Source organism: Heterodontus francisci, chromosome 8, assembly GCF_036365525.1.
Source record: "Heterodontus francisci isolate sHetFra1 chromosome 8, sHetFra1.hap1, whole genome shotgun sequence".
In the NCBI taxonomy this organism is placed as follows: Eukaryota; Metazoa; Chordata; class Chondrichthyes; order Heterodontiformes; family Heterodontidae; genus Heterodontus; species Heterodontus francisci.
In genome coordinates this window covers 66,001,912-66,028,493 of record NC_090378.1, presented here as the reverse complement: position 1 = coordinate 66,028,493, position 26,582 = coordinate 66,001,912, and the positions used below count along the sequence as shown (strand labels likewise).

Sequence of the window (26,582 nt, the reverse complement as noted above, 5' to 3'; positions counted from 1 at the left end):
ATTAATGTTATGCATAAATGCATTGCTTAATTAAGATGTCATACATAATAAGTTGAAAAATAATCAAGCCTGTGTCAAAGAGAACTATTAATCTAACAAATTTAAATAATTATTACAATGTCGAAATCTGAAATCAAGCTCGAGTGTATCAAGTCTCAAAAAGGACAAAACAGTGAGTCGTTTTAAAGAGTATTCAAAGGCTGTGTTTGATCATTTAAATCAGTACTTTCTCTTGTTTTGTCCTAAATAGCCCAATATTCAAAACTGTCAAAACAAATTAAAATCCTCACAACTTCTCTTTTAACATACTCCAGTCTCTTGGTAATTTTTGACAATTTTGTGTTAGTGCTAAGAAATGGAACATATCCAATTTGACATTTTCCACCTTTGCAGTGTCATGGCTTCTCTGCAGGGGAGGCTGATAATTAAAGATGTTTTATGTTATGGGTCCATGCACACAAGGGTTAGATTGAGACTGCCCAAACTCATTGAATATAGGAGACAATGAAGACTTTCACCTGATCAATCTGGGTTGGATTTGAATCCATGCCCCAAAGGTGAAAGGTCAGTGTCTAGCTCACTGCAACACCCAGTCCCACTTTCTTTTAGAGTCATAGAGAGATACAGCACCGAAACAAGCCCTTCAGCCAAACGAGTCCACGCCAACCATCAACCACCCATTTATACCTATCCTACATTAATCCCATTTTTTTCCCTCTCACATCCCCACCTTTCCTCAATTCTCCTACCACCTACCTACACTAGGGGCAATTTTTTTACAATGGCCAAATTACCTATCAGCCCGCAAGTCTTTGGCATGTGAGAGGAAACCAGAGCACCCAGAGGAAACCCACGCAGTCACAGGGAGAACTTTCAAACTCCGCACAGGCAGTACCCAAAACCGAACCCAGGTCGTTGGAGCTGTGAGGCTGCGGTGCTAACCACTGCACCACTGTAACAAAGTCGCGGCACTACAAATGAAGAAGTAGAGTCCACAAAGTATTTTTTACTGCACAGTAAAATCGACTTCAAAGAGCACAAACCCACATGAGTTAAAAGCAGAAAATGCTGGAAATACTCAGCAGACCAGGCAGCATCAGTGGAGAAAGAAACAGAGTTAATGTTTCAGGTTGATGACCTTTCATCAGAACTGGAAAAATTAGAAATGTAATAATTTTTAAGCAAGTGAAACATAGAAAATAGGAGCAGGAGTAGGCCATTCAGCCCTTCGAGCCTGCTCCGCCATTCTTTATGATCATGGCTGATCATCCAACTCAGTAGCCTGTTCCGGCTTTCGCCCCATACCCTTTGATCCCTTTAGACCCAAGAGCTAAAGCTAACTCCTTCTTGAAAACATACAATGTTTTGGCCTCAACTGCTTTCTGTGGTAGAGAATTCCACAGTTTCACCACTCTCTAGGTGAAAAAATTTCTCCTCATCTCAGTCTCCTTAGACTATGAGCCCTGGTTCTGGACTCCCCCACCATCGGGAACATCCTTCCTGCATCTACCCTGTCAAGGCCTGTAAGAATTTTATAGGTTTCTATGAGATCCGCCCTCACTCTTCTGAACTCCAGCGAATATAAGGGGGAGGGGGAGAAATAGAACAAAAGGGAAGGTCTGTGATAGGTGGAAGAAAGGAGAAATTAAATGACAAAAAAGTTTGTCCAAGGTCAAAGGGAGTGTTAATGGGACAAGTAAAGAAACAAAAGATGTGTCTAGAGAAGGTGCTAATGGCAGAATTGTGAACAGCTGCCAGCCAAAAGCAAAAACAAGAGAAAAATGTGAGTAAAACCAAAACCTACAAAGAAAAATGAAACAAAATGGGGGAAAAGGTAACACACGAGTTAAATTTATCTTATTCACCAAACTGTTCCCAATTGTTGGAAAAATAATTGACAAGTAAGATCAAATCCTATTTAAAATCAAAATGCTGAGTCTTCATGCTGGATTTTTTCTAAAGTGTCCCCAATTCCCTAAAGTGTTAGATTTTTTCAGAGTAACAAGGCCTTTTCCAAGAGAAAAGACACCAGTGACCAGGAAAGTAAAATATTGGATGACCCAAGCAGCTCTCTCATGCCAGGGCACGTAGAAACTCCAACCAGCCAATAGAGGTGGGGCCCAATATCACAGGCACCATGGACCTATCTATTCAGACGCCGGGATCATTCCCTGCAGGCCCTTTTTGTGGGTTCAAATTATTTATTTTCTCTCATGATGCCAGTTAGCTAATATTGTCTTTCCCTTATGCTAATAATCACCATTGCTAGGACTATGAACTGTTGGAGCTTTTCCCTTTGTGTTCAAAGCCAGCTTTGTTTAATTTGGATTCTGGGAGACTGGTAAGTGTGAGCTAGCATTCTGAAACTGCTTTTAAAATGTGCTTTTAATAGTGGTTTTAAATTTTATTTTGATTTTGGGTTCCCACCATCTGGGAGCTGGCTCCTAGTGTTTCTACTGTTGTGCCTATTTTCTGGAGTCTGTCAGAAGGCTCATAGACACAGTTAAGCTATCAGCTGTGGAAAACAGATTTCACAGCATAACCACCAGTAACGAGTTCCCTGACAGTGCTCCGACAGCTGCATTAATGGAACAGTATAGAAGTTTTCGAGTTTACACTATTAAATCTAGCTTCATTCTCTTGGTACCAGACACAGTTGTTTATGTACCTACATTTCTGCTACCAGCATATAGGAGTCAGATTCAAGCTTTTTTTAAGACATTTATCGGGATGTGGGACTCGCTGGCCAGGCCAGCATTTATTGCCCATCCCTAATTGCCTATGAGAAGGTGGTAGTGAGATACCTTCTTGAACCGCTGCAGTTCATGTAGGGTAGGTGCACCCACAGTGCTGTAAGGAAGGGAGTTCCAGGATTTTGACCCAGCGACAGTGAAGGAATGGCGATAGAGTTCCAAGTTGGGATGGTGTGTGGCTTGGAGGGGAACTTGCAGGTGGTGGTGTTCGCATGCATCTGCTGCCCTTGTCCTTCTAGGTGATAGAGATCGAGGGTTTGGAAGGTGTTGTCTAACGATCCTTGGTGCATTGCTGCAGTGCATCTTGTAGATGGTACACATTTCTGCCACTATGCGTCAGTGATGGAGGGAGTGAATGTTTGTAGATGGGGTGCCAATCAAGCGGGCTGCTTTGTCCTGGATGGTGTTGAGCTTCTTGAGTGTTGTTGGAGCTGCACCCATCCAGGCAAGTAAATTGAGTAAATTTGTATTTATAATTACAGCCAAGATAAGAGAACCATTTGTTTGCCATCAGTTGCAGTGTTTGACTGCAAAAATGCCCTAAGCCTTTTCCAAAGATTCAGGTTATGCATTCATGCTCCTGCTCAGTGAACCTGGGAAACATCCATAAGTAGACGTTTTATTTTAGAGTTATTTGTTTAGTTTGTTTTTACACTTTTGGAACTTATTCTTTCCAGTTTTCTCCCCTTCATGTACTAACCAGTAAATACACTGTGCACTTCCCCGTTATTCTCCTCCTCCTATTGTTGGCTGATCTATGTCTCAGTTCCTCAATCCCTACTGATCTAAATTTCCCATCCTCCGTATTCCCTCAGTTTTGGTCATTGGCACCCACTCCTGCACTGAGCGAATTTCCTACGCAGACATGTAATTCATTGTACTGCACCCCTTTCTCCCAATTCCCCCACCCATTCCCCTCTCTGTCTTTCCTTGCTCTACTTTGCCACATCCTCCTACACCTTTTTTCTCACCCCTCTCCCACTCTATCCCCATACACTTTCTCTTGCTTCTCCCTTTCCCTGTTCTTCTCCTCTATTTTTCTTTCCTCTCCTCTCCATTCTTCTGCACCCTTCTCCCCATTCTTACCATCTTTAACCTCATCCTTCAGCCTTTTCCTCAACCACCTCCTCCCTCCTCTCCTCTGTCTCAACATTCTTCTTCTACCTGCTCCCCAGCCTTCTCCCTCCCTCTGTCTTCACTTCCGTCCCTCTCACCTCCTCTTCCACCCATTCCTTCTTGCCGCTCCCCATTTCCCTTCCCTACATTGATCCAAATATCCCCTAGCTCTCCAACCTTGCTCCAAATTAATACTGCCATTCATCTTGACTACCTACATGCAACATCATGGATGGATTATATATACAAAAAAAGGTAAACTGTCAAAACCTTCTGGGTTATGTCATGTGATACATTGACCCAGAGTTTGCTGGGAAAATAACAGTGAGTTTAATGTGCACAGTTTATTAATGTGTAATTGAACCAGCAATTAGTGGCAAGGAAGAGATATGCTTGATTTGCAGAACGAATTAAACTTGCTGCAGAAAGATAGGGCTGGTACTCAATGGCGTAAGGACCATTTAATGATGAGATTTATGTTCCTGCAATGCCACTGAACCTCTTAGATCGAAAGAAGAAACTATTAAAACTGTGGAGTCTCATTCCTGCAGGAAGTAACTTGTTTACATTTCCTTTCTGTCTCTTTTTTTCTCCCTTGTTGCGACCAGGTGAAAAGGTCTAAGGGTTCCCTCTGACCATTTGCCTGGTTTCCTGCAGGGAAGGGGAGAAGCAAGAGAAAGGGTGTGGGGATAGAGTGGGAGAGGGGTGAGAAAAAAGGTGTAGGAGGATGTGGCAAAGTAGAGCAAGGAAAGACAAAGATGAGAATGGGTGGGGGATTGGGAGAAAGGGGTGCAGTGCATGTCTGCCTAGGAAATTCGCTCAGTGCAAGGGTGGGTGCCAATGACCAAAACTGAGGGAATACGGAGGATGGGAAATTTAGATCAGTAGGGATTGAGGAACTGAGACATAGATCAGCCAACAATTGGAGGAGGAGAATAATGGGGAAGTGCACAGTGCACTTACTGGTTATAAATAACAGGGTTTAATTTTTAAAAAAACAATGCTTTAGCTCCCCCTAATGAATCCTTGTTCACCACTTTCTAGTTGTAAGGCAAAGAAATCAATTCAAACAGGTTTATTAGATTTTAAGCAAGAAAGGTAGAAGTTTATTAATCTTAAACTCTAATCGGGTTACCAACTATGAATATGTGTTGCGACCAAGCTAGCATGCATACGCGATAAACACACACGCAGATAGAGACAGAAAAGTAGAAAAGAATAAAGGGGAAAAGTTTGAGGCAATAGGTGGGTTTCTATTTTACTGTCCTTTGAGTTTGCTGTGAAGTCTTTGATTGCCGGTCAGACTTGCAATTCATTGGGGCCCAGTGCACGCTTCAACTTGTTTCGAGGTCAGAGTCTTTTCTCTCTTGAGATTTACATGTCTTCCGTGGGTCCGGTGGTTTGAGAGAAGGCGTGAGAGAGAGAGAGGCTTCCTTGTTTCAGGTTCCAGTTCAAAACTGCCTTCTGCCTCTTTCTCTGTGGCACAATTCAAAAAGCCTCAGGTTGCTCAGCAGGTTAGTCATGTAACTAGCTGGTTTGACCACTTCTGTTTGTGAATTCTGCCATCTTAGCAGTCATCTTGGAATGTGAGCATCCTCACCTTTAATGTCTGGTATCACAGCCCATTTTGGGTTAAGTGGACCAAGTCCTTTGTTTCGCCAAGCACTGTCTGTTAGTATGCAAATATTTTTCCAGACAAGTGCCTGGTGATTTTCTTTAACAAGTCCTTTCTTCACTCCAGCAACAGTTTAAAATCAGTGTTCATATAACAAAATTAATATGCTGCATTCTTGGCAGGTGGAGGTCTGCATGACACTCTGTTAACCCAATTCCTCGTTTTATTTCCCTTCATGTTTCTAATTTGACTCCATTTCATCCTGTTTCCATTGTTCCTTTCTCTATCCTTAAATATTATTGGTTAAGGAGATAGAATCTTAGCCCCATCATTCACTAGGTGTCCCACTGTCAGCACGCAATTTCAGCAATTTGCGGCACAAAACATTTTCAAGCTGAAGGGTGAAGCGAAAAGTTTAACAATTGGGGTACACCATGAGATGTCACTAACAACAGTTTCAATTAAAAAGCTCCTTTAACCTGGTAAAATGTCCCGAAGCGTTTCACTGGAGGGATTATCAAAATTTGATACAAAGCCACATAAGGAGATATAAGGATAGATAACCAAAACATTGATCAAAGAGCTATGTTTTAAAGAGGGTCTTAAAACAGGAGAAAGTGATAGAGTGGCAGAGAAGTTGAGGGAGGAAATTCCAGGACTTAGGGCCTAAGCATCCGAAGGTACAGCCAACAATGGTAAATCCAAAAAAATCCGAGATGTGCAAAAGCCAGATTGGAGGGACACAGGAATCGGAGGGTTGTAGGACTAGAGGTGTTGTATAAATATGGAGGGGTGAAACCATAGAGGGGTTTGTAAACAAGGATGTGAATTTTTAAATCGAGGCACTGCCAGACTGAGAATCAATATAGGAAAACACTGCCATAATGGAGCTCCACAGTCCAACCTATGCCCTGTCACAACCTTGCGCAGCTGAGTGGATTAAGGTGAATGGTGCTTGGTGCAAGTTAGGGTATGGGCAGCAAAACTTTGGATGAACTCAGGTTTATGGAGGGTAGAGGATGGGAGGCCAGCCAGAACAGCTTTGGAATAGTTGGGTCTGAAGGTATCAAAGAAATGGATGAGGCTTTCAGCAGCAGACGAGCTAAGGCAGGGGTGGAGATGGGCAGCGTTACAGAGGTAGAAGGAGGTGGTCTTGGTGAAGAAGATGACATGGGGTCAGAAGCTCAGCTCAGAGTAAAATAGAATGCCAAGATTGCAAACAGTCTGGTTCAGCCTCAGACAGTGGCCAGGAAGACTGATGGAGTTGGTGACTAGGAAATGGGGTTCATTCCCAATACTTAATTGGAGGAAATTTCTGCTCATCCAAAACTGGATGTTGGAAAGCAGAGTGACAAATCATGGGGATGGACGGATTGAAATAGGTGATGCTAAGTTATAACTGGGTGTCATCAGCATACAAATGGAACCTGACATAGTGGGAAGACTTTTTGACTCCTGTTGGAGACCAATTAAATGGTCTGTTAAGGCCACTTAGCAGAAGCTGACTAAACCCCCACTGAGGCCAAAACACAACCAGGGCATGGAGGCTGCCTCCCTGCGGCAGATCAGGGGGTACAAATGCTCCATCCCACTAGAGAACCACCTCCCACATCTGCATTGGCCAGCTACAATGGGTTACCTCTCCATGATGACAGCCTGGCAGCTGCGGCTTTGCAAGCTGAAAATTTTTCTCTTCAGAGGGCACCTCCATCGTGAGGCAGCCTCTGTCTGTCACTTGCATACGAGCGTACGAATTAGGAGCAGGAGTAGGCCATTCAGCCCCTCGACCCTGCTGCACCATTTGATAAGATCATGGCTGATCTGAATGTGGCCTCAACTCCACTTTCCTATCTGCATTGACAGCACCCACCTTGGATGGTGGGGCTAACAATGTGTCATTGCTGGAGGGCCTCCTATTGGCCCTCCAGCTCAGGAGCTTGCCTGCCGTCCATGATTGGACAGCGAGCGTGCTCCCTGGCCATTACTTGGCCTTCCCTACTGAAGGTGCGTCTTCAAAACAAAAATCCAGTTCAGTGTTTCGTATGATGTTACTGAGGGGCTGCCTGCAGATGGGCCGTTTCCTACTCAAGACAGATCCTTGGGGGACTCCAATGATAGTGGTGTGGGAGCAGGAAGAAAAACCACTCTCTGGCTACAGCTGGATAAATAGGAATGGAACTAGACAAGGGTAGCCCCACGACCTGGACAATAGAGGGGAGACATTGGTGTAGGATGGTGTAGTCAACTATGCCAAAGGCTGCAGATAGGTTGAGAAGGATGAGGAGTCACAGCCACAAAGGATGTCATTTGTGAGTTTTATGAGGGCTGTGGCAGGGTTGGAAACCTGATTGGAGGATTTTAAACATTTAAATGACAGCCCCACTGTACTTGGGGAATTTCATAGATTTGAGCAGCCTGTTGTTTCCCAGCCTTTCCCCTATTCCATTACATCCCTAATGCTTTTGCATTAACCTTGTAATTGGCACATGGAATAAACAAATAATCCACCAGAAAGTTTTGTTTCTCAGTTGAATCAGACTATTAAAGATTGAGTTCAGAAATCAGTCTCCTACCAACACCCAATAAGTGTGCTATCTGAAAAAGCACAGTTGAAGCATCATTGAAGGTGGGTCTCAGAGGTCGGAGAACCTAAACAATCACTTTGAGACAGATACTGGAACCGGTAGCACGCCGAAGCAGAATCCATCAAAAATGGGAAGCACTCTGAAGTTTACCAGTTCTCTCCACTCCCCATACTCTGCCTTACTCAAGAGATTTGTACCCTTGATCAATTTTGCAGATCTGTCCTGTCTCTGTTAACTTACAGATGCCTTTAAATTCCAGTTGATAGCATTCTAGTGATCTGTTCCAGCATCTAGATCTGACCTACCAGCTCAGAGAATTGTTGACAGGCTCCCTCCTCTAGTTGGCACAGACGTCATATAAGTAAACAGGCATCAAGAAGATTACATTTCACACCAACAGCCTGTGATTATCCACTTACTTCGCAACACCTTATAGGAACTCCCCCACTATTTTTGAAGGTCTCTCTGTAAGCATCTCCATAGCAACTCATGACCTGTCCATTCAGTGTCAAAATGGACAAGATTTCACTTTTATAACTTTTACTTTAACAATCAAACCAAAATCAACATAAATTAAACATGAATTAACAGACAAATCAAGGTCAATTTATATATTACAAATTACACATTCACTATCAGATACAATGAAGATAGATCTCATAGATTTACTGGGCAGTCTACTTAGCATATGTGGCACCAATTACAGTCACAAAGTTCTTCAAAGGTCTGAACTTCTTCAGGTAGGTCTCCAGCTCCTTTCTTCTGTGATGCAGTCACCAATTCTCATCCGACAGCAGTTCCCCTTCAACCCAAACTCCACAGGTACAGTCTTCACCAAATCAGCGCACTTAGTCCACCTGTGTACTGTATGGGTGGGTTTGGTTAATCAGTTACTTTAAGTAACAGAAATAGCAGCAGCAACTCATATTTGCCTATTGCCAGCTCCTGGATCCAGCCTTCACTTTCTTCACCCTGCCTGCACTACACCCCTGTGTGACCTGAGCTTGGATGGCTCTGATTTTAATCTGGTTTCCACCAGTCTCTGTTTTCCTAGAAACCTGAAGTTTTAGTTTCCCTTTCAGTTAGGGTCTGTCTCAAAAAAACTGTCTTTGAAACCAGGTTCTGTGCACCGAACAGAACATTCAACAAATCATTATTCAGACAACAACTCGCACATGGTCCCCCAGTGGTCCCACAAACCACGGATTCCATCACACTTCCCCGCCTTGGTAAAGTTTTCTTTACAACAGTTCAGAAATACAGAAAGTTCTTAACATCATAAATGTTTTAACAAATCGCTTATTACACATTTACAAGTAACATTTTCATATTGTACAATTTATAAAATCATAAGTGCTTACCAATAACAAAACCAAGTAAATGTGACAATTAGGATTATCAAGATTCAAATATCATAAAATTATCATAACTCTGGTCTTCCTTCTCTCTTACACCCCTTCTTTAAACTCTAGAGTATCAGCAATTACATTGTTTCTCCCTGCAATATGCACAATTTTTAGTGTAAATGGCTGTAACATCAAACTCCAAAGAAACAGCCTGATGTTCTTTGTTCTGTACTTTTCTGGCAACACAAGTGGGTTGTGGTCTGTATAAACCAGTACTTACCCCTGACTCAAAAACAAGAAATGCTGGATTCACTCAGCAGGTCTGGCAGCATCTGTGGAAAGAGAAGCAGAGTTAACGTTTCGGGTCAGTGACCCTTCTTCGGAACTGACAAATATTAGAAAAGTCACAGATTATAAACAAGTGAGGTGGGGGTTGGGCAAGAGATAACAAAGGAGAAGGTGCAGATTGGACCAGGCCACATAGCTGACCAAAAGGTCACGGAGCAAAGGCAAACAATATGTTAATGGTGTGTTGAAAGACAAAGCATTAGTACAGATTAGGTGTGAATATACTGAATATTGAACAGCAGCAAGTGCAAACCTGAAGAAAAACAACCTGAAAAAAACAGTGGGTAAGCAAACTGAACAAACTAAGATGAAATGAAATAAATGCAAAAAAAGATTGTAAAAAATGTAAAAAGGAATGTAAAAAAAAAGGAAGAAAAAATAACTAAAAATGACTAAAAATGAAAGTAAAGTGGGGGGCTGTCATGCTCTGAAATTATTGAACTCAATGTTCAGTCCGGCAGGCTGTAGTGTGCCTAATCGGTAGATGAGATGCTGTTCCTCGAGCTTGCGTTGATGTTCACTGGAACACTGCAGCAATCCCAGGACAGAGATGTGAGCATGAGGGCAGGGGGGAGTGTTGAAATGGCAAGCAACCGGAAGCTCAGGGACCTGCTTGCGGACTGAGCGGAGATGTTCTGCAAAGCGGTCACCCAGTCTGCGCTTGGTCTCCCCAATGTAGAGGAGACCACACTGTGAGCAGCGAATACAGTATACTACATTGAAAGAAGTACAAGTAAATCGCTGCTTCACCTGAAAGGAGTGTTTGGGGCCTGGGATAGTGAGGAGAGAGGAGGTAAATGGGCAGGTATTACACCTCCTGCGATTGCAAGGGAAGGTGCCCTGGGACGGGGACGAGGTGGTGGGGGTAATGGAGGAGTGGACCAGGGTGTCGCGGAGGGAACGATCCCTTCGGAATGCTGACAGGGGAAGGGAGGGGAAGATGCGACTGGTAGTGGCATCACGCTGGAGGTGGCGAAAATGGCGGAGGATGATCCTTTGGATATGGAGGCTGGTGGGATGAAAAGTGAGGACAAGGGGAACCCTGTCACGGTTCTGGGAGGGAGGGGAAGGGGTGAGGGTAGAGGTGCGGGGAATGGGTCGGACACGGTTGAGGGCCCTGTCAACCACAGTGGGGGGAAATCCTCGGTTGAGGAAAAAGGAGGTCATATCAGAAGCACCGTCATGGAAGGTAGCATCATCAGAGCAGATGCGTCGAAGACGGAGAAACTGGGAGAATGGAATGGAGTCCTTACAGGAGGTAGGGTGTGAAGAAGTGTAGTCGAGGTAGCTGTGGGAGTCAGTGGGCTTATAATGGATATTGGTAGACAACCTATCCCCAGAGATGGAGACAGAGAAGTCGAGGAAGGGAAGGGAAGTGTCAGAGATGGACCATGTAAAGGTGAGAGAAGGGAAATTGGAAGCAAAGTTGATAAAGTTTTCTAGTTCGGGGCGGGAGCAGGAAACGGCACCGATACAGTCATCAATGTACCGGAAAAAGAGTTGGGGGAGGCGGCCTGAGTAGGACTGGAACAAAGAATAAATTCTAAAAGAATGCTCGACATATCCCACAAAAAGACAGGCATAACTAGGACCCATGCGGGTACCCATAGCGACACCTTTTACTTGAAGGAAATGCATGGAGTTGAAGGAGAAGTTGTTCAATGTGAGAACAAGTTCAGCCAGGCGGAGGAGGGTGTTGGTGGATGGGGACTGGTTGGGCCTCTGTTCCAGGAAGAAGCGGAGAGCCCTCAAACCATCCTGGTGGGGGATGGAGGTGTAGAGCGATTGGACGTCCACAGTGATGAGGAGGCGGTTGGGACCAGGAAACTGGAAATTGTCAAAATGACGTAGGGCGTCAGAAGAGTCACGGATGTAGGTGGGAAGAGACTGGACCAGCGGAGAAAAGATAGAGTCTAGATAGGAAGAAATAAGTTCAGTGGGGCAGGAGCAGGCTGACACAATGGGTCTGCCGGGACAGTCCCGTTTGTGGATTTTGGGAAGGAGGTAGAAGCGTGCTGTCTGGGGTTGCGGGACTATGAGGTTGGAAGCTGTAGAGGGAAGATCTCCAGAGGAGATGAGGTCAGTGACAGTCCTTTGGACGGTGGCTTGATGTTCGGTGGTGGGGTCATGGTCCAGAGGGAGGTAGGAAGAGGTGTCTGTGAGTTGGCGTTGAGCTTCTGCAAGGTAGAGGTCGGTACGCCATACAACAACAGCACCACCCTTGTCTGCAGGTTTGATGACCATGTCGGGGTTAGACCTGAGAGAACGGAGTGCCTCAAGTTCAGAGGGGGACAGGTGAGAGTGAGTGAGGGGGGCAGAGAAATTGAGACGACCAATGTCTCGCCGACAGTTTTCAATGAAGAGATCAAGAGCGGGTAAGAGGCCAGGGGGAGGGGTCCAGGTAGAGGGAGAATGCTGGAGGCGGGTGAATGGGTCTGCTGGTCGGGGGGAGGACTCCTGGTCGAAGAAGTGAGCCTGGACGCGGAGGCGACGGAAGAAGAGCTCAACGTCATGCCGAGCGCGAAATTCATTGAGGTGGGGGCGTAAGGGGATAAAACTGAGACCTTTGCTGAGTACAGAACGCTGAGCATCAGAGAGGGGGAGGTCAGACTATTGGTTACGTATACCTCAAACTGTTGAAGAGCCGGTAAAAGTCTTAAAGCCTCTTTCTCGATGGTCGAGTACTTTATTTGATGCTTATTAAGCTTCCTAGAGAAGTAGCTAACGGGCCATTCCATACCAGCATCATCATCTTGGAGCAATACCGATCCTATCCCTATGTCACTGCTGTTAATAGCCACCTAGAATGGCTCACTAAAATTTGGGCTGCAAGAACTGGCTGCTTTACCAAAATGGCCTTTAACTTCTCAAATGCTGTTTGGCATGACTGACCATTCGAACTTCACATTTTTCTTCAACAAATACGTCAATGAGGTGACGACTGTGCTGAAATTAGGGACAAATTTCCTATAGAACCCACACATACCCAGAAATCATAACACTTCTTTCTTTGCCTTGGGTACAGAAAAGTCTTTTTTCACCTGAACTTTGGCCCCTTGCAGCAACACTTGACCTTGACCCATGATATGTCCGAAATAGACAACCTTGGCCTTGGCAAACGCACTCTCCGCCAACGTTTATGACAAGGTTAGCTTTGGCCATAAAAACAGAAAGTGCTGGAAATATGCAGCAGGTCAGGCAGCATCTATGGAGAGAGAAACAGAGTTAACATTTCAGGTCTGTGACCTTTCATCAGAACTGACAAAGCTTAGAAAAGAATTAGGTTTTAATCAAGTGAAGGGGTTGGGGAGGGAGGGGTGATGGTGGGGAAGAGAACAAAAGGGGAGGTGTGTGATAGGGCAGAGGGCAGGAGAGATTAAATAACAAAGCTGTCCTGGGACAAAGGCAAAGAGTGTGTTAATGCTTGTGGTGAAAGACAAAGCATTAGTTCAGAGAGAATGTTAATAGCGGAATAATGAGCAGCTCTGTCTACATGAAAAACAGACACATGGTTAAAAAAATGAAATAAAATAAAATATATAAAAATATAAACAAAAGGCCAGTCATGCTGTGACTTGCTAGCTTTGGCCAGCCTGTCAAGTAGAGCTCTCAAATGTCTGACATGATCATTCTAAGTGTCACTGTACACCAAAAGGTCCTCAATGTACATAACACAATGACTCAACCCGGCAATCATTTGATTGGTTAATCTTTGAAATATAGCCCGTGCATGTTTCATATCAAATGGCATAACTTTACATTGGAACAGACCATCTTGTGTCACAAAAGCAGAGTTTCCTTGTCATGGTCGGTCAAGGGGACTTGCCAATATCCCTCAAGCAAATCAATTTTGCTAACGAAGGCCGAGTTCTCCATCCGATCAATACAATCCTCGAGACTGGATAGGAGTCCGTCTGAGATACCGCATTAACCTTTCAGTAATCAATGCAGAATCTTTGAGAACCATCTGCTTTTGGTACCAGAACAACAGGAGAACTCCAACTACTTTGACTAGGGTCAATTTTATCATTATTTAACATTTATTGAACCGCCTCCCTGACTTTGGCCAATTTGCTGGGTTTTGTTTAATTGGTTTAGGATCCCTTACATCAACTTCATGAATAGCCAGAGACGTATGACCTGGCTTATCTGCGCATACTGGCTTATATTACCTCAGTAGGTCAGCTATGTCTTTCATCCGTTGCTCAGGTAGGTTGTGTAGCACTTCATCCAGACCCTGCAACACCTCTGCATTTGCCAGCTTTATGGTAGGGGGCTCAATTTGAGAACTCTCAGTCTCACACTCATCATCTGGTTCATCTTGTGCACCAGTATCACCATCTACATTCTCTACCACCTGTGCTGACAATGCTCACAGTCATAGTACCTCTTCAGCACATTCATATGACACACCCTTTGAATCTTTCGTCTGTCTGGGGTACTGACTACATACTTCACATCACTGAGTTACCTTTTGATATAGTAGGGTCTACTAAACCTAGTTTTCAATGGTTCACAAGGCAAAGGCAAAAGACTAACATCTTATCCCCAGGCTGAAAACTACATGCCTAAACTGTTCTATCTGCTTGTGCTTTCAAAACCTGCTGAGAAGCTTGAGATGTTCTTTGGCCACTGCAGAAGCTTTTGAAAGCCTTTCTTGGAGCTTTGACACATAATCTAGGAGGGTAGTTTCTTCCTCCTGTGGTGAAAATCTCTCCTTAATGACTTTAAGGGGGCCCTTAACCTCATGCCCATAGACCAATTTGAAGGGACTGAAACCAGTATACTCATTTAGCGTATTCCTAGTCGCGAATAACAAGACTGATATCTCTTTATCCCAATCCTGGGGATACTGGAGACAATAGGCCCTAAATCATACTATTCAGGGTTTAGTGAAACCTCTCCAAAGCACCTTTGGACTGTGAATGATAAGCAGACAAGTTGAGCTGCTTCACTCCTAAATTACACATGACCTCCTGAAATACATCTGATATGAACTTTGACCTGTGATCAGACTGAATTTCTTTTGGCAGCCCATACCTAGTGAAAAATTGGACCAACACCTCAATCACAACTTTTGCTGTGATCTTCTTCAATGATACTATCTCTGGAAATCAAGTGGACAAATCCATGTTGGTCAGGAGATGTCTCTGACTCGACTTAGTCTTAGGCAAGGGTTCAATACAATCCACAAGAACCCAACTGAATGACTCATCAAATGCAGGTATCATTATTAATGGAGCTGGTTTAATCAAAGGCTGTGGCTTCCCAACCATCTGATAAGTGTGACATATCTTACAAATGTCAACCACATCTTATGCAGCTTCGGCCAGTAAAAATGGGCCATTACCCTAGCCTGAGCCTTCCAAATATCCAAATGACCTGCTACTGGAATATCATAGGAAATTTTCACTGTGGTAACAAGGAGGGACAACAATCTGACGGACTACAACCCAATCTTCATCAGCGGGCCTCTAGGAAGGTTGCTACGTCTTCATCAAAATGTCATTCTTGACATCATAATATTCTGGAATCTGTTCAGCCTCTGCTTCCGAACACGCCATCTGAGACAAGCTCCTCAAATCAGGGTCTGCCTGTTGTGCTTCTACCAAGGAAGATCTACTAAACAATTCACCATTGTTAGCATTGGAGCCTTTAACACCAACATCCCCATCCAAATCCTTGAAACAGATTTCAGCCAACCAAATATTTGAGTTGTCCTCCACAACAACTGAATCCGTCTCATCTTGATTAACGCTGTAAGCCTGGGACCTAGTCACAACACAATCTGGAATAGTCCGGGACGTCCTTCCTGCAAAACCTCAGTTTACGCAGCCTCAGCTGGCTTCCCCGAAACCAGCAGAGATGCCAACATCTCATCCCCAGCCAAATCATTTCTTAGCAAAACATCTACAACTGCAATCGGTAAACCAGGAATGATATCAGTGGTAACGGGACCAGTGACAAAGTCACATTTTAAATCAACCCTATATAAGGGAACAGGTGAATAATTTCCATCAATACCCTGAATTAAGACCTTCACATTCAGCAAACTACCGGGGGTGGGGCGGGGGGAATACATGTCACCTGCCAACATCAGTGACTGTGCCACCCCTGTATCTCTAAGGATAACAATTGGCTTGCCTGCATCAACCGCTATACGTGGGGATACTTCACTCCCATACATGAAACCTTCTATAGTTTTCTACAACCTGATTCACTCTATCAGTGCATGTGGGAGAAATGACCTGCTTGTCGTGAACCTTATTCACTAGGACAGTATTTCCTGGGAGGACAGCATTTGACTGTACAAATACAATAAGCTTGTTTTTCCACCTTCAATGCTTAGCTTCACATGGAATTTTTATGACAAAAATAGCACGTCAGTCCCCTTGAACCAAACTTGTCTTCTGGACTTTGTCTTTTGCTAACGTGATGAGTGTCTGTGTCTTCACCTTTGCCATCCATCTCAATAGAACCAGATTTCTTTTCATTATCAAACTTCTTTCTCTCCAATTTCTCTGAAAGGGTTCAAACTGGGGCCTCTGACTACTGTTCTTGTGAATCAATTCATAATCATCTGCCACAACTGTGGCTTCCTTTATTTTATGAACTTTTTGTTCTTCTAGGTGGGACCTTATTCCCAAAAGGACACTATTCTTGAATTCTTCCATCAGAATCACTTCTCTAAGGCTCTCAAAGTCTTGTGTAACCTTTATCAATCTATACCACCTATCAAACACCATTTCCTTCTCACTAGCAATTCCACATATGTAGGCCCTTTTTCCTTTTTAAATTTCTGAATTTCTGTCTGTAGGCCTCTGGTTACAACTCATAGACATTGAAAACAGCAGTCTTTGTCACAGTCCTGTGAGTGCTCTTCTGAAAGAGATGAGTACACCACTAAAGCTTTCCCTACGAAAACACTCTATTGAGGCATTGTCCAAGATGATTTAGGCCAATGCAGATTCCTGGCAATTTTCTCAGATGACACAAAATACATTTCTACTCCCTCCTCACAAAATTTAGGTACCAAGTGAATATTCTTTCCCAAATCAAAATTACGAAGAGTTTGCTTTGGGTCATCCTCACCTTTCATCTCCAATGCACATTCACGGACTTTGAGCTTTTCCCTTTCAAATTCTAAATTCTCCCTTTCTCTTTCTAATTCTAATTCAAGTTTTCACATTTCTCTTTCTATTTCCTTTTCTTCTCTTTCCAATGTCATCCTCTCTATTTCAATTTGTCTTCTTGTGACTTGGAGGAGAACTTGCAGGTGGTGGTTTTCCCATGTGTCTGCTGTCCTTGTCCTTCTAGGTGGAAGAGTTCACGAGTTTGCAAAGGTGCTGTCTAAGGAGGCATGGTGAGCTGCTGCAGTGCATCTTGTGCTTCTGCCACTGTGCATCGGTGGTGGAGGGAGTGAATGTTTGTAGATGGGGTGCCAATCAAGCGGGCTGCTTTGTCCCGGATGGTGTCGAGCTTCCTGAGTGTTGTTGGAGCTGCACCCATCCAGCAAGTGGAGAGTATTCCATCACATTCCTGACTTGTGCCTTGTAGATAGTGGACAGGCTCTGTGGAGTCAGGAGGTAGGTTACTCGCTGCAGAATTTCCAGCCTCTGACCTGCTCCTGTAGCCACAGTATTTATGTAACTGCTCCAGGTCAGTTTCTGGTCAATGGTAACCCCCAGGATGTTGATAGTGGTGGATTCATTGATGGCAATGCTGTTGTACGTCAAGGTTGGTGGTTAGATTCTGTCCTATTGGAAATTGTCATTGCCTGGCACCTGTGTCGTGCAAATGTGACTTGCCACTTATGAGCCCAAAGCCTGAATGTTGTCCAGGTCTTGCTGTATATGGACATGGACTGCTTCAGTATCTGAGGAGTTGTGAATGGTACTGAACATTGTACAATCATCAACGGAACCCAAACTCAGCATCGGTGAGCAGGTTATTGCTGTTTAAGTGGCACTTGATAGCATTGTCGACAACGCCTTCCATCACTTTGCTGATGATCGAGAGAAGACTGATGGGTCTCGAGCCCAAACGTAAATTGGGTGACCGCTTTGTAGAACACCTCTGCTCAGTCCGGAAGCATGACCCCGAGCCTCCAGTTGCTTGCCATTTCAACACACACACCCCCCTGCTCTCGTGCCCACATTTCTGTCCTTGGCCTGCTGCAGTGTTCCAGTGAACATCAAAACAAGCTCGAGCAGCAGCATCTCATCTTTCGATTAGGCACTCTACAGCCTTGCGGACTGAGCATTGAGTTCAATAATTTCAGAGCGTGACTGGCCATTTTTATATTTTTTCTTTTTTTAATTATTTTATTTTGTTTTATTTTTTAACCATGTGCCTGTTTTTCATGTTTGTGCTTTTGGACAGAGCTTCTCATTACACTGCCATTAATACTCTCTCTGTTCTAATACTTTCTCCTTCACCACAAGCATTAACACTCGCTTTGCCTTTGTCCCATGACATCTTTGTTATTTAATTTCTCCTGCCATCTGCCCTATCACACACCTTCCCTTTTGTTCTGTTCCTCATCAACCGCCCCGCGCCCCCCCCCCCCAAACACCTTCACTTGCTTAAAGTCTAATTCTTTTCTAACCTTTGTAAATTCTGATGAAAGGTCACAGACCTGAAACGCTAACCCTGCACAGATTCTGCCTGACCTGCTGAGTATTTCCAGCACTTTCTGTTTTTATTTCAGCGTTCCAGCATCTGCAGTATTTTGCTGTTATCTCAGTTGATGAGGACAGGGATCTGGATGTTAGCAGATTTACATTCAAAAGAAGGATGCTTTCTGAGCATCAGGGATTGCTTGAGTCATTGAAAACTGTACCAATCAATCATCAAACTATGATGACTAGTGTGAAGGAGTGCCCAAACACCTGTGTGTTGTGTTGTTCAATATAATTGAAACATTGCAGTCCACCATGGAGTATCTGGCAATTCAAGAGACTGTGATTGAGACTGCAGGATCAATTGTGGTATCTCTCATGAATGCTCGGACTGCTGCTGTAGAGGCTCCAATGTGCAACAAGCTGCTCCATCTCTCTCTCTCCTGGCCACTCTCTGTAGCTGAACCAGACTGTTCACAATCTTGGTGTCATATTTGATCCTGAGATGAGCTACTGATATGCTCTCCATCACGAAGACTGCCTATTTCCACTTCCTAAACTTCGCCCATCCTCACCTCTGCCTCAGCTCATCTGCTGCTGAAACCCTCATCCATACCTTTGATACCTCTAGACTCAACTGTTCCAATGCTGCACTGGCCAGACTCTCACCTTGCACCCTCTGTAAACTTATCATAGAATCATAGAATAGAACAGTACAGGAGGAGGCCATTTGGCCCTTTGAGTCTGTGCTAGCTCTTGCAAAGAGCAATCCAGTTAGTCCCACTCCCGTCGGTTACTATTGAATCGGTATCCACCACCCTATCAAGTAGTGCATTCCAAATTCTAAATATTGGTTTTGTCAAAAGGTTTTGCCTCTAGTTCTTTTATCAATCATCTTCAGTCTCTACTCTCTGGTTATCAACACTTCAACTATTGTTTCTCTTTATTTGTCTACACCCTTCAAGGTTTTTAACACTGCTATCAAATCTCCTCTTAGCTTTCTGTACTCCAAGGAAAACAATCACAGTTTCTCCAGTCTATCCACCTAACTGTAATCCTTCATCCTTGGAACCATTCCAGTAAATCTCTCCAAAGCCTTCACATCCTTCCTAAAGTGTGGTGCCTAGAATTCAATACAATATTCAAGCTGGTGCCGCACTAGTGTTTATATAGATTTAGTATAAATTCCTGGCTTTTGTACTCTGTCTTAATTTAGAAAACCCAGGATCCCATCTGCTTTATTAACTGCTTTGTCAGCCTGCCCTGCAACCTTCAAAGATTTGTGCACAAACACCCCCAGGTCTCTTTGTTCTTGTATCCCCTTTAAAATTGTACCATTCAGCATGTATTGTCTCTCGTTCTTCTTGCTACCACAATGTATCACCTTACACTTTTCTCCATTGAATTTCCTTTGCCATATGTAAGCCTATTCCAGCAGCCTGTCTATGTGCTCTTGAAGTCTATTACTATCTTTCTGACTTTACTGCACTTCCAAGTTTCATGGCATCTGCACATTTCAAAATTGTGCCCTATAACCCCAAGTCTAAGCTATTAATGTATCTCAAAATCAGCAGTGGTCCTAGTAATGAAGCTAGGAGAACTCCACTGTACACCTCCCTCTAGTCTGAACAACAGGCATTCACCACAACTCTGTTTGCTATCCCTTGGCCAATTTTGTATTCATGCTGCTACAGGCCCTTTTATCCCATGAGTTTCAAATCTGCTAGCAAACTTAATATGTAGTACTTTATCAAACACCTTCTGAAAGTCCATTTACACAATATCAACCATCTGCCCTCATCCACCCTCTTTGTTACCTCATCAAAAACTCAATCAAGTTAGTTAAATATGATTTGCTCTTAGGAAATCCATGCTGGCCATCCTTTATTCGTTCATGTTGTCCAAGCGGCTGCTAATTTTCTCTATTTTCTTCCAGACTATTGTTTCTAAACCCTTACCCACCACTGATCTTAAACTGACTGCCTGTAATTGCCAGGCTTCTCCTTCCCTTTTTTGAACAAAGGTATAACATTTGTAATCCTCCAGTCCTTTGGCACCACCCCTGCATCTGAGAATAATTGGAATTGGAGGATTGATTTGACTTGAAGTCATCTGAAACTCTGCTGCCTACATCCGAACTCGCACCAAGTTCCATTCACCTATCACCTCCATACTCACTGACCTCCATTGGCTCTCAGTCCAGCAATGCCTTGACTTAAAATTCTCATCCTTGTTTTCATATCCATCCACTTCCTATTCTCCTCCCTATCTCTTTAACCTCCTCTAGCCCTACAGGCCTCCAGGATCTGTGCGTTCCTCCAATTCTGGCCTCTTGCACATCCTCAATTTTCAATGCTCCACCATTGGTGGTCATGCATTTAGCTGTCTAAGTGCTAAGATCTGAAATTCCCTCCCTAAATCTTCTACCTCTCTACCTCTCCTTCTTTAATATGCATCTTAAAATCGACCTCTTTGACCAATCTTTGGGTCAACTGTCCTAATATTGTCTTATGTGGTTCAGTGCCAAATTCTGTTTGATAACGTTCCTGTGAAATGCCTTGGGATGATTTATTACATTAAAGAAGTTATATGAATGAAAGTTTATTGTTGTGTGCAATCAGTTCCAGACTTTGGGAAATCCTGTCATTCGGAAGGATTCATGACTTCGCCTCTGTTATGAAATTACAAGTGTGTGATGAAGGATACACAATGAAAATATCATAATATGGTAGATTTTCAACTTGCCCTTCGAATATAATACTGGTGTTACAGATTGACTGGTCATCATTGAAATTATTGGAAAGATGAGTTTACGCCTGAGCATAAAGTTGAAAATCTAATCCAATCTATTCTCTTTGTCGATGCTAAGTTATCTGCCATTTTCAACATTTTCTGTTTTAGTTTAAGATTTCTGGCGTTTGCAGTTTTTTCCTGTTTATTCCTCTCTCCTATTGCTGGTTCTCCAAAGGAAAATGAAGCACGTCTGTCACGTGCTTAAGGAATTTGTGAACTACAGATTGACATATTTTGTCCCTTGTGGCTAACATTTATCCTTGATCAACACCACGAAAAAAAGACTAACTGGTCATATATCTCACTATTGTTTGTGGGACCATGTGAGCAAATTGGCTGTTAGTCTTGCCTACATAACAACAAGGACCTCACTTGAATTTGGTTATGAAGCACTCTGGGATGCCCTGAGGATGTGAAAGTTCCTGTACAAATACAAATTGTTTATTTTATTTGCTTTCCCACATCTCCAGTCCTAACATCGAATTGTGTACATTTATGGGTTGTTATGGGGCTTTGAATCAACCATAATGACATGACAATTTGGAATTGAATCCTTTTATTCTCATTTGCTGCAGGTCAATGCACAGGCTGACACAAATAGATCGATTGGATCTGGGCAGTAATGAATTCATAGAGCTGGTAAGAAGAGATTAACAGAAGTTGGTTTGTATGTGTCAAGTAACGCTAACTTTATAGTCATTGACATTTTGTTGTCCAAAAAACAGGAATCCATTTAATATTGTAAAACCTAATGTCACTTTATTTCATGTTTTTATATTCAAATACTGAGTGTTCAAAATGTATCTCCTGATCATCTAGGCTTCAGTAGGTTAGGGGAAGAACTGCTTGGATCACAATGTGGCGTAACACATTAAACACCAGGGATGGATGTCCTATTTTTTGTGAATTTGCAACTTTAAGATCTGATTTATGATCTGGTGAGGGCTCTTTAAAAATAATCAATCTTCAGTGAAATTGTGTTAATATGAGGGGGCAAGGGATATTAGATTTGTCTCAGTTCTGTCTAATCAGTCATGGCATGTTTCTCCCTTCGTGATTTCTTCCTGACATTTCGGATTTGGAGCTGGTCATGCTATTACAGTTGCTGCAGTAGCTGAGCTCACTCCCTCCTGATCTGCAATGGCCTTTGACCCAGTGCTGTCCTGCTGCCACTGCAAAGGACTCAGCCCACTCCTACTCACTGCTCCAACAGCACCAGATCTGGCCCACTGCCGCTGTTTTATCTCAGCCCCAGATTCTCGACAAAAGGATAAACTAAAACATTGTGTTGCGTGACACTACCACCGTGCTAAATGGGATAGATCAAGCAGCTCAAAACTGGGCGTTCGTAAGGTGCTGTGGACCATCAGTAGCAGCAGAATTGCATTCAAACACAATCTGTTTCTTCATGGCCTGGCATATCCCTCACTCTATCATTATCATCAAGCCAAGGATCAACCCTGGTTCAATGAAGGGTGCAGGAGAGCATGCCAAGGGCAGCACCAGACATACGTAAAATTTAGGTGCCAACCTGGTAAAGCTACAACACAGGACTACATGCATGTTAAACAGTGGAAGTAGCATGCAACAGATCTAAGCTCTGTAGTCCTGCTACATCCAGTTGTGAATGGTGATGGACAATTAAACAACTAACTGGAGGAGGAGGACGCTCCACAAGTATCCTCATCCTCAATGATGGGAGAGCCCAGCACATCAGTGAAAAAGGCAAGGCTGAAGCATTTGCAACCATCTTCAGCCAGAGGTGCCAAGTGGATAGAGTCATAGAATTATACAGCACAGAAACAGACCCTTCAGCCCATCGTGCCATGCTGGCCATCAAGCACCTATCGATTCTAATCCCATTTTCCAGCACTTGGCCCGTAGCCTTGTATGTTATGGCATTTCATGTGCTCATCTAGATACTTCTTAAACGTTGTGAGGGTTCCTACCTCTACTACGCCTTCAGATTCCAACCACTCTCTGGGTGAAATTTTTATTTCTCAAATCCCCTCTGAACCTCCTGCCCCTTACCATAAATCTATGCCCCCTGATTATTGATCCCTCCACAAGGGAAAAAGTTTCTTCCGATCTACTCTATCTATGCCCCTCATAATTTTGTATATCTCTATCAGGTCCCCCCTCAGACTTCTCTGCTCTAAGAAAAACAACCCTAGTCTTTTCAGTCTCTCTTCATAGCTGAAATGCTCCAGCCCAGGCAACATCCTGGTGAATCTCCACTGCACTCTCTCCAGTGTAATCACATCCTTCCTATATTGTGGCGACCAGAACTATACACAGTACTCCAGCTGTGGCCTAACTAGCGTTTTATACAGCTCCATCATAACCCCCCTGCTCTTATACTCTATGCTTCGGCTAATAAGGGCAAGTATCCCATATGCCTTCCTAACCACCTTATCTACCTGTGCTGCTGCCTTCAGTGATCTATGGACAAGTACACCAAGGTCCCTCTGACCCTCTGTACTTCCTAGGGTCCTACCACCCATTGTATATTCCCTTGCTTTGTTAGTCTTCCCAAAATGCATCACCTCACACTTCTCAGGATTAAATTCCATTTTCCACTGCTCCGCCCATCTTACCAGCCCATCTATATCGTCCTGTAATCTAAAGCTTTGCTCCTCACTATTTATGACACCACCAATTTTCGTGTTATCTGTGAACTTACTGATCATACCTCCTATATTCATGTCTAAATCATTAATGTACACTACAAATAGCAAATGTCCCAGCACCAATCCCTGCGATACACCACTGGTTACAGGCTTCCAAGCGCAAAAACAACCCTTGACCATCACCTTCTGTCTCCTGCCACTAAGCCAATTTTGGATCCACTTTGCCAAATTGCCCTGGATCCCATAGGCTCTTACCTTCTTAACCAATCTCCCATGCGGGACCTTATCAAAAGCCTTACTGAAGTCCATGTAGACTCCATCAACTGCTTTACCCTCACCTACACATTTAGTCACCTCCTCGAACAATTCAATCAAGTTTGTTAGACATGATCTCCCCCTGACAAAGCCATGCAGACTATCCTTGATTAATCCCTGCCTCTCCGAGTGGAGATTAATCCTGTCTCTCAGAATTTTTTCCAATAGTTTCCCTACCACTGATGTTAGACTCACCGGCCTGTAATTACCAGGTTTATCCCTGCTACCCTTCTTGAATGATCGATCTCAGCCTCCTCCTGAGGTCCCCAGCATCACAGATGCCAGTCATCAGCCAATTTAGATTAACTCCATGTGATATTAAGAAATGGGTGAAAAGCACTGGATACAGCGAAAGCAATGGGCCCTGACAACATCCTGGCAGTAGTACTGTAGACTTGTGCTCTAGAACTAGCCTTGCCTTTAACCAAGCTGTTCCAGTGCAGCTGCAACATTGGTATGTACCCAACAATTGTGGAAAATTACCCAGGTGTGTCCTGCCCACAAAAAGCAGGACAAATCCAATCTGACCAATTACTGCCCCATCAGTCTAGTCTCAATCATCAAGAAAGTGATGGAAGGTGTCATTGACGGTGCTGTCAGGCAACACTTTCACAGCAATAGCCTGCTCACCGATGCTCTGTGTGGGTTCCACCAGGGCCACTCCGTTCCAAACCTCATTATAGCCTTGCTCCAAACAAGGACAAAAGAGCTGATTTCAAGAGATGATGTGAGAGTGACTGCTTTTGACATCAAGGCAGCATTTGACTAAGTATGGAATCAAAAGCCTCAGTAAAACTGAAGTCATTGAAAATCAGGGAGTCATGCCTAGCACAAAGGAAGATAGTTGTGGTTGTTGGAGGCCAATCATCTCAGTCCCAGGACATAGCTGCAGGAGTTCCTCGGGGTAGTGACCTCGGCCCAACCATCTTCAGCTGCTTCACCAATGATCTTCTCTCCATCATAAGGTCACAACTGGGGATGTTTGCTGATGATTGCACTGTTAGTACCATTTGCAACTCCTCAGATACTGAAGCACTCCTTGTCCACATGCAGCAAGACCTGGACAACATTCAGGCTTGGGCTGTTAAGTGGCAAGTAACATTTGCACCACACAAATGCCAGGCAATTACCATTTTCAACAAGAGAGAGAATTAACCATCTCCCCTTGACATTCAAAGGCATTATCATCACTGAAACCCCCACCATCAACATTTTGGAGGTTACAATTCACCAGAAACTTAACTGGACCAGTCATATAAATACTGTGGATACAAGAGCAGGTCAGAAACTGAATATTCTGCAGCGAATAACTCACCTCCTGACTGGCCAAAGCCTACCCACCATCTACAAGGCATAAGTCAGGAGTGTGATGGAATACTGTCCAGTTGCCTGAATAAGTTCAGCTCCAACAACACTCAAGAAGCTCAACATCATCCACAACAAAGCAGCCCACTTGATCGGCATCCCATCCATCACCTTCAACTTTCATTCCCTCCACAACCAGCGCACAGTGGCAGCAGTGTGTACCATCTACAAGATGCACTGCACCAACTCACCCAACCTTCTTTGACTGCACCTTCCAAACCTGCGAGCTCTATCACCTAGAAGGACAAGGACAGCAAATGCATGAGAACAACACCATCTGCAAGTTCCTCTCCAAGCCACACACCATCCTGACTTGGAACTATATCGCTGGTCTTTCACTGTTGCTGGGTCAAAATCTTGGCGCTCCCTCCCTAACAGCACTGTGGGTATACCTACACCAGATGGACTGCAGTGGTTCAAGAAGAGAGCTCACCACCACCTTCTCAATGGGCAATTAGGAATGAGCAATAAAGGCTTGCCTTGCCACATCCCAAGAAAGAATTTTTTAAAAATAAGAAATAGGAAAGAAGGAAAGAGATAAGGGGGAAGGTAGACATGAGAAAAGCGGGAGAGGAGAATCTGAGCAAGCCACAACGGAAGAGAGAAAGCAGACCGGAAAGGAAAAGAGAACCAGAAAAGGAGAAAGCAAACCAGATAAGGGGAAAATAAACCATAAAAAGCAAAAAAAAAAGTGAAGCTGATCAGAAGGTAATTAACTCAAAAGAGAGCCTGAAGCAAGAAGAGAGAGAGAGACATAAGATGGAATTTTCCCAGGCAAGGGGAAGTGGGGCTGGTTGCGTGCCAGGAGTTAAATCCCCTAAAAGTGATGTTGGGTTGGGATCTTGACATCATCCTGCCCTCTTCTGGGTTTCACCATGGGTTGATTGAAGGCAAGCGGGAACTTCTTAGATCATTTTGGAAATCAATTGAGATATTTAAAAAACCAATAACTTACTGTTTTAACCCTAAATTCTAGATCTAACAACTGGGAAACCTGTTTCCTGCCTTGTCAGCAACTCACCAGGATTACCGAGGCAAGTGCGCAGAAGGGAGAGCATCATCAGTGAAACTGACAAGTTGGGAATGCTTTAATCA

General features: G+C 43.8%; 1 protein-coding gene across 1 annotated transcript in view; it reads left to right on the top strand.

Moving 5' to 3' along the window:
- lrrc7 (leucine rich repeat containing 7) overlaps nucleotides 1-26,582 on the top strand; it is a 278,045-nt gene that overhangs the window by 74,279 nt on the left and 177,184 nt on the right. The window contains exon 6 of the mRNA XM_068036431.1: nucleotides 21,753-21,816. Coding sequence (XP_067892532.1) covers nucleotides 21,753-21,816 — 64 coding nt within the window. The remainder of the gene's footprint in view (nucleotides 1-21,752; nucleotides 21,817-26,582) is intronic.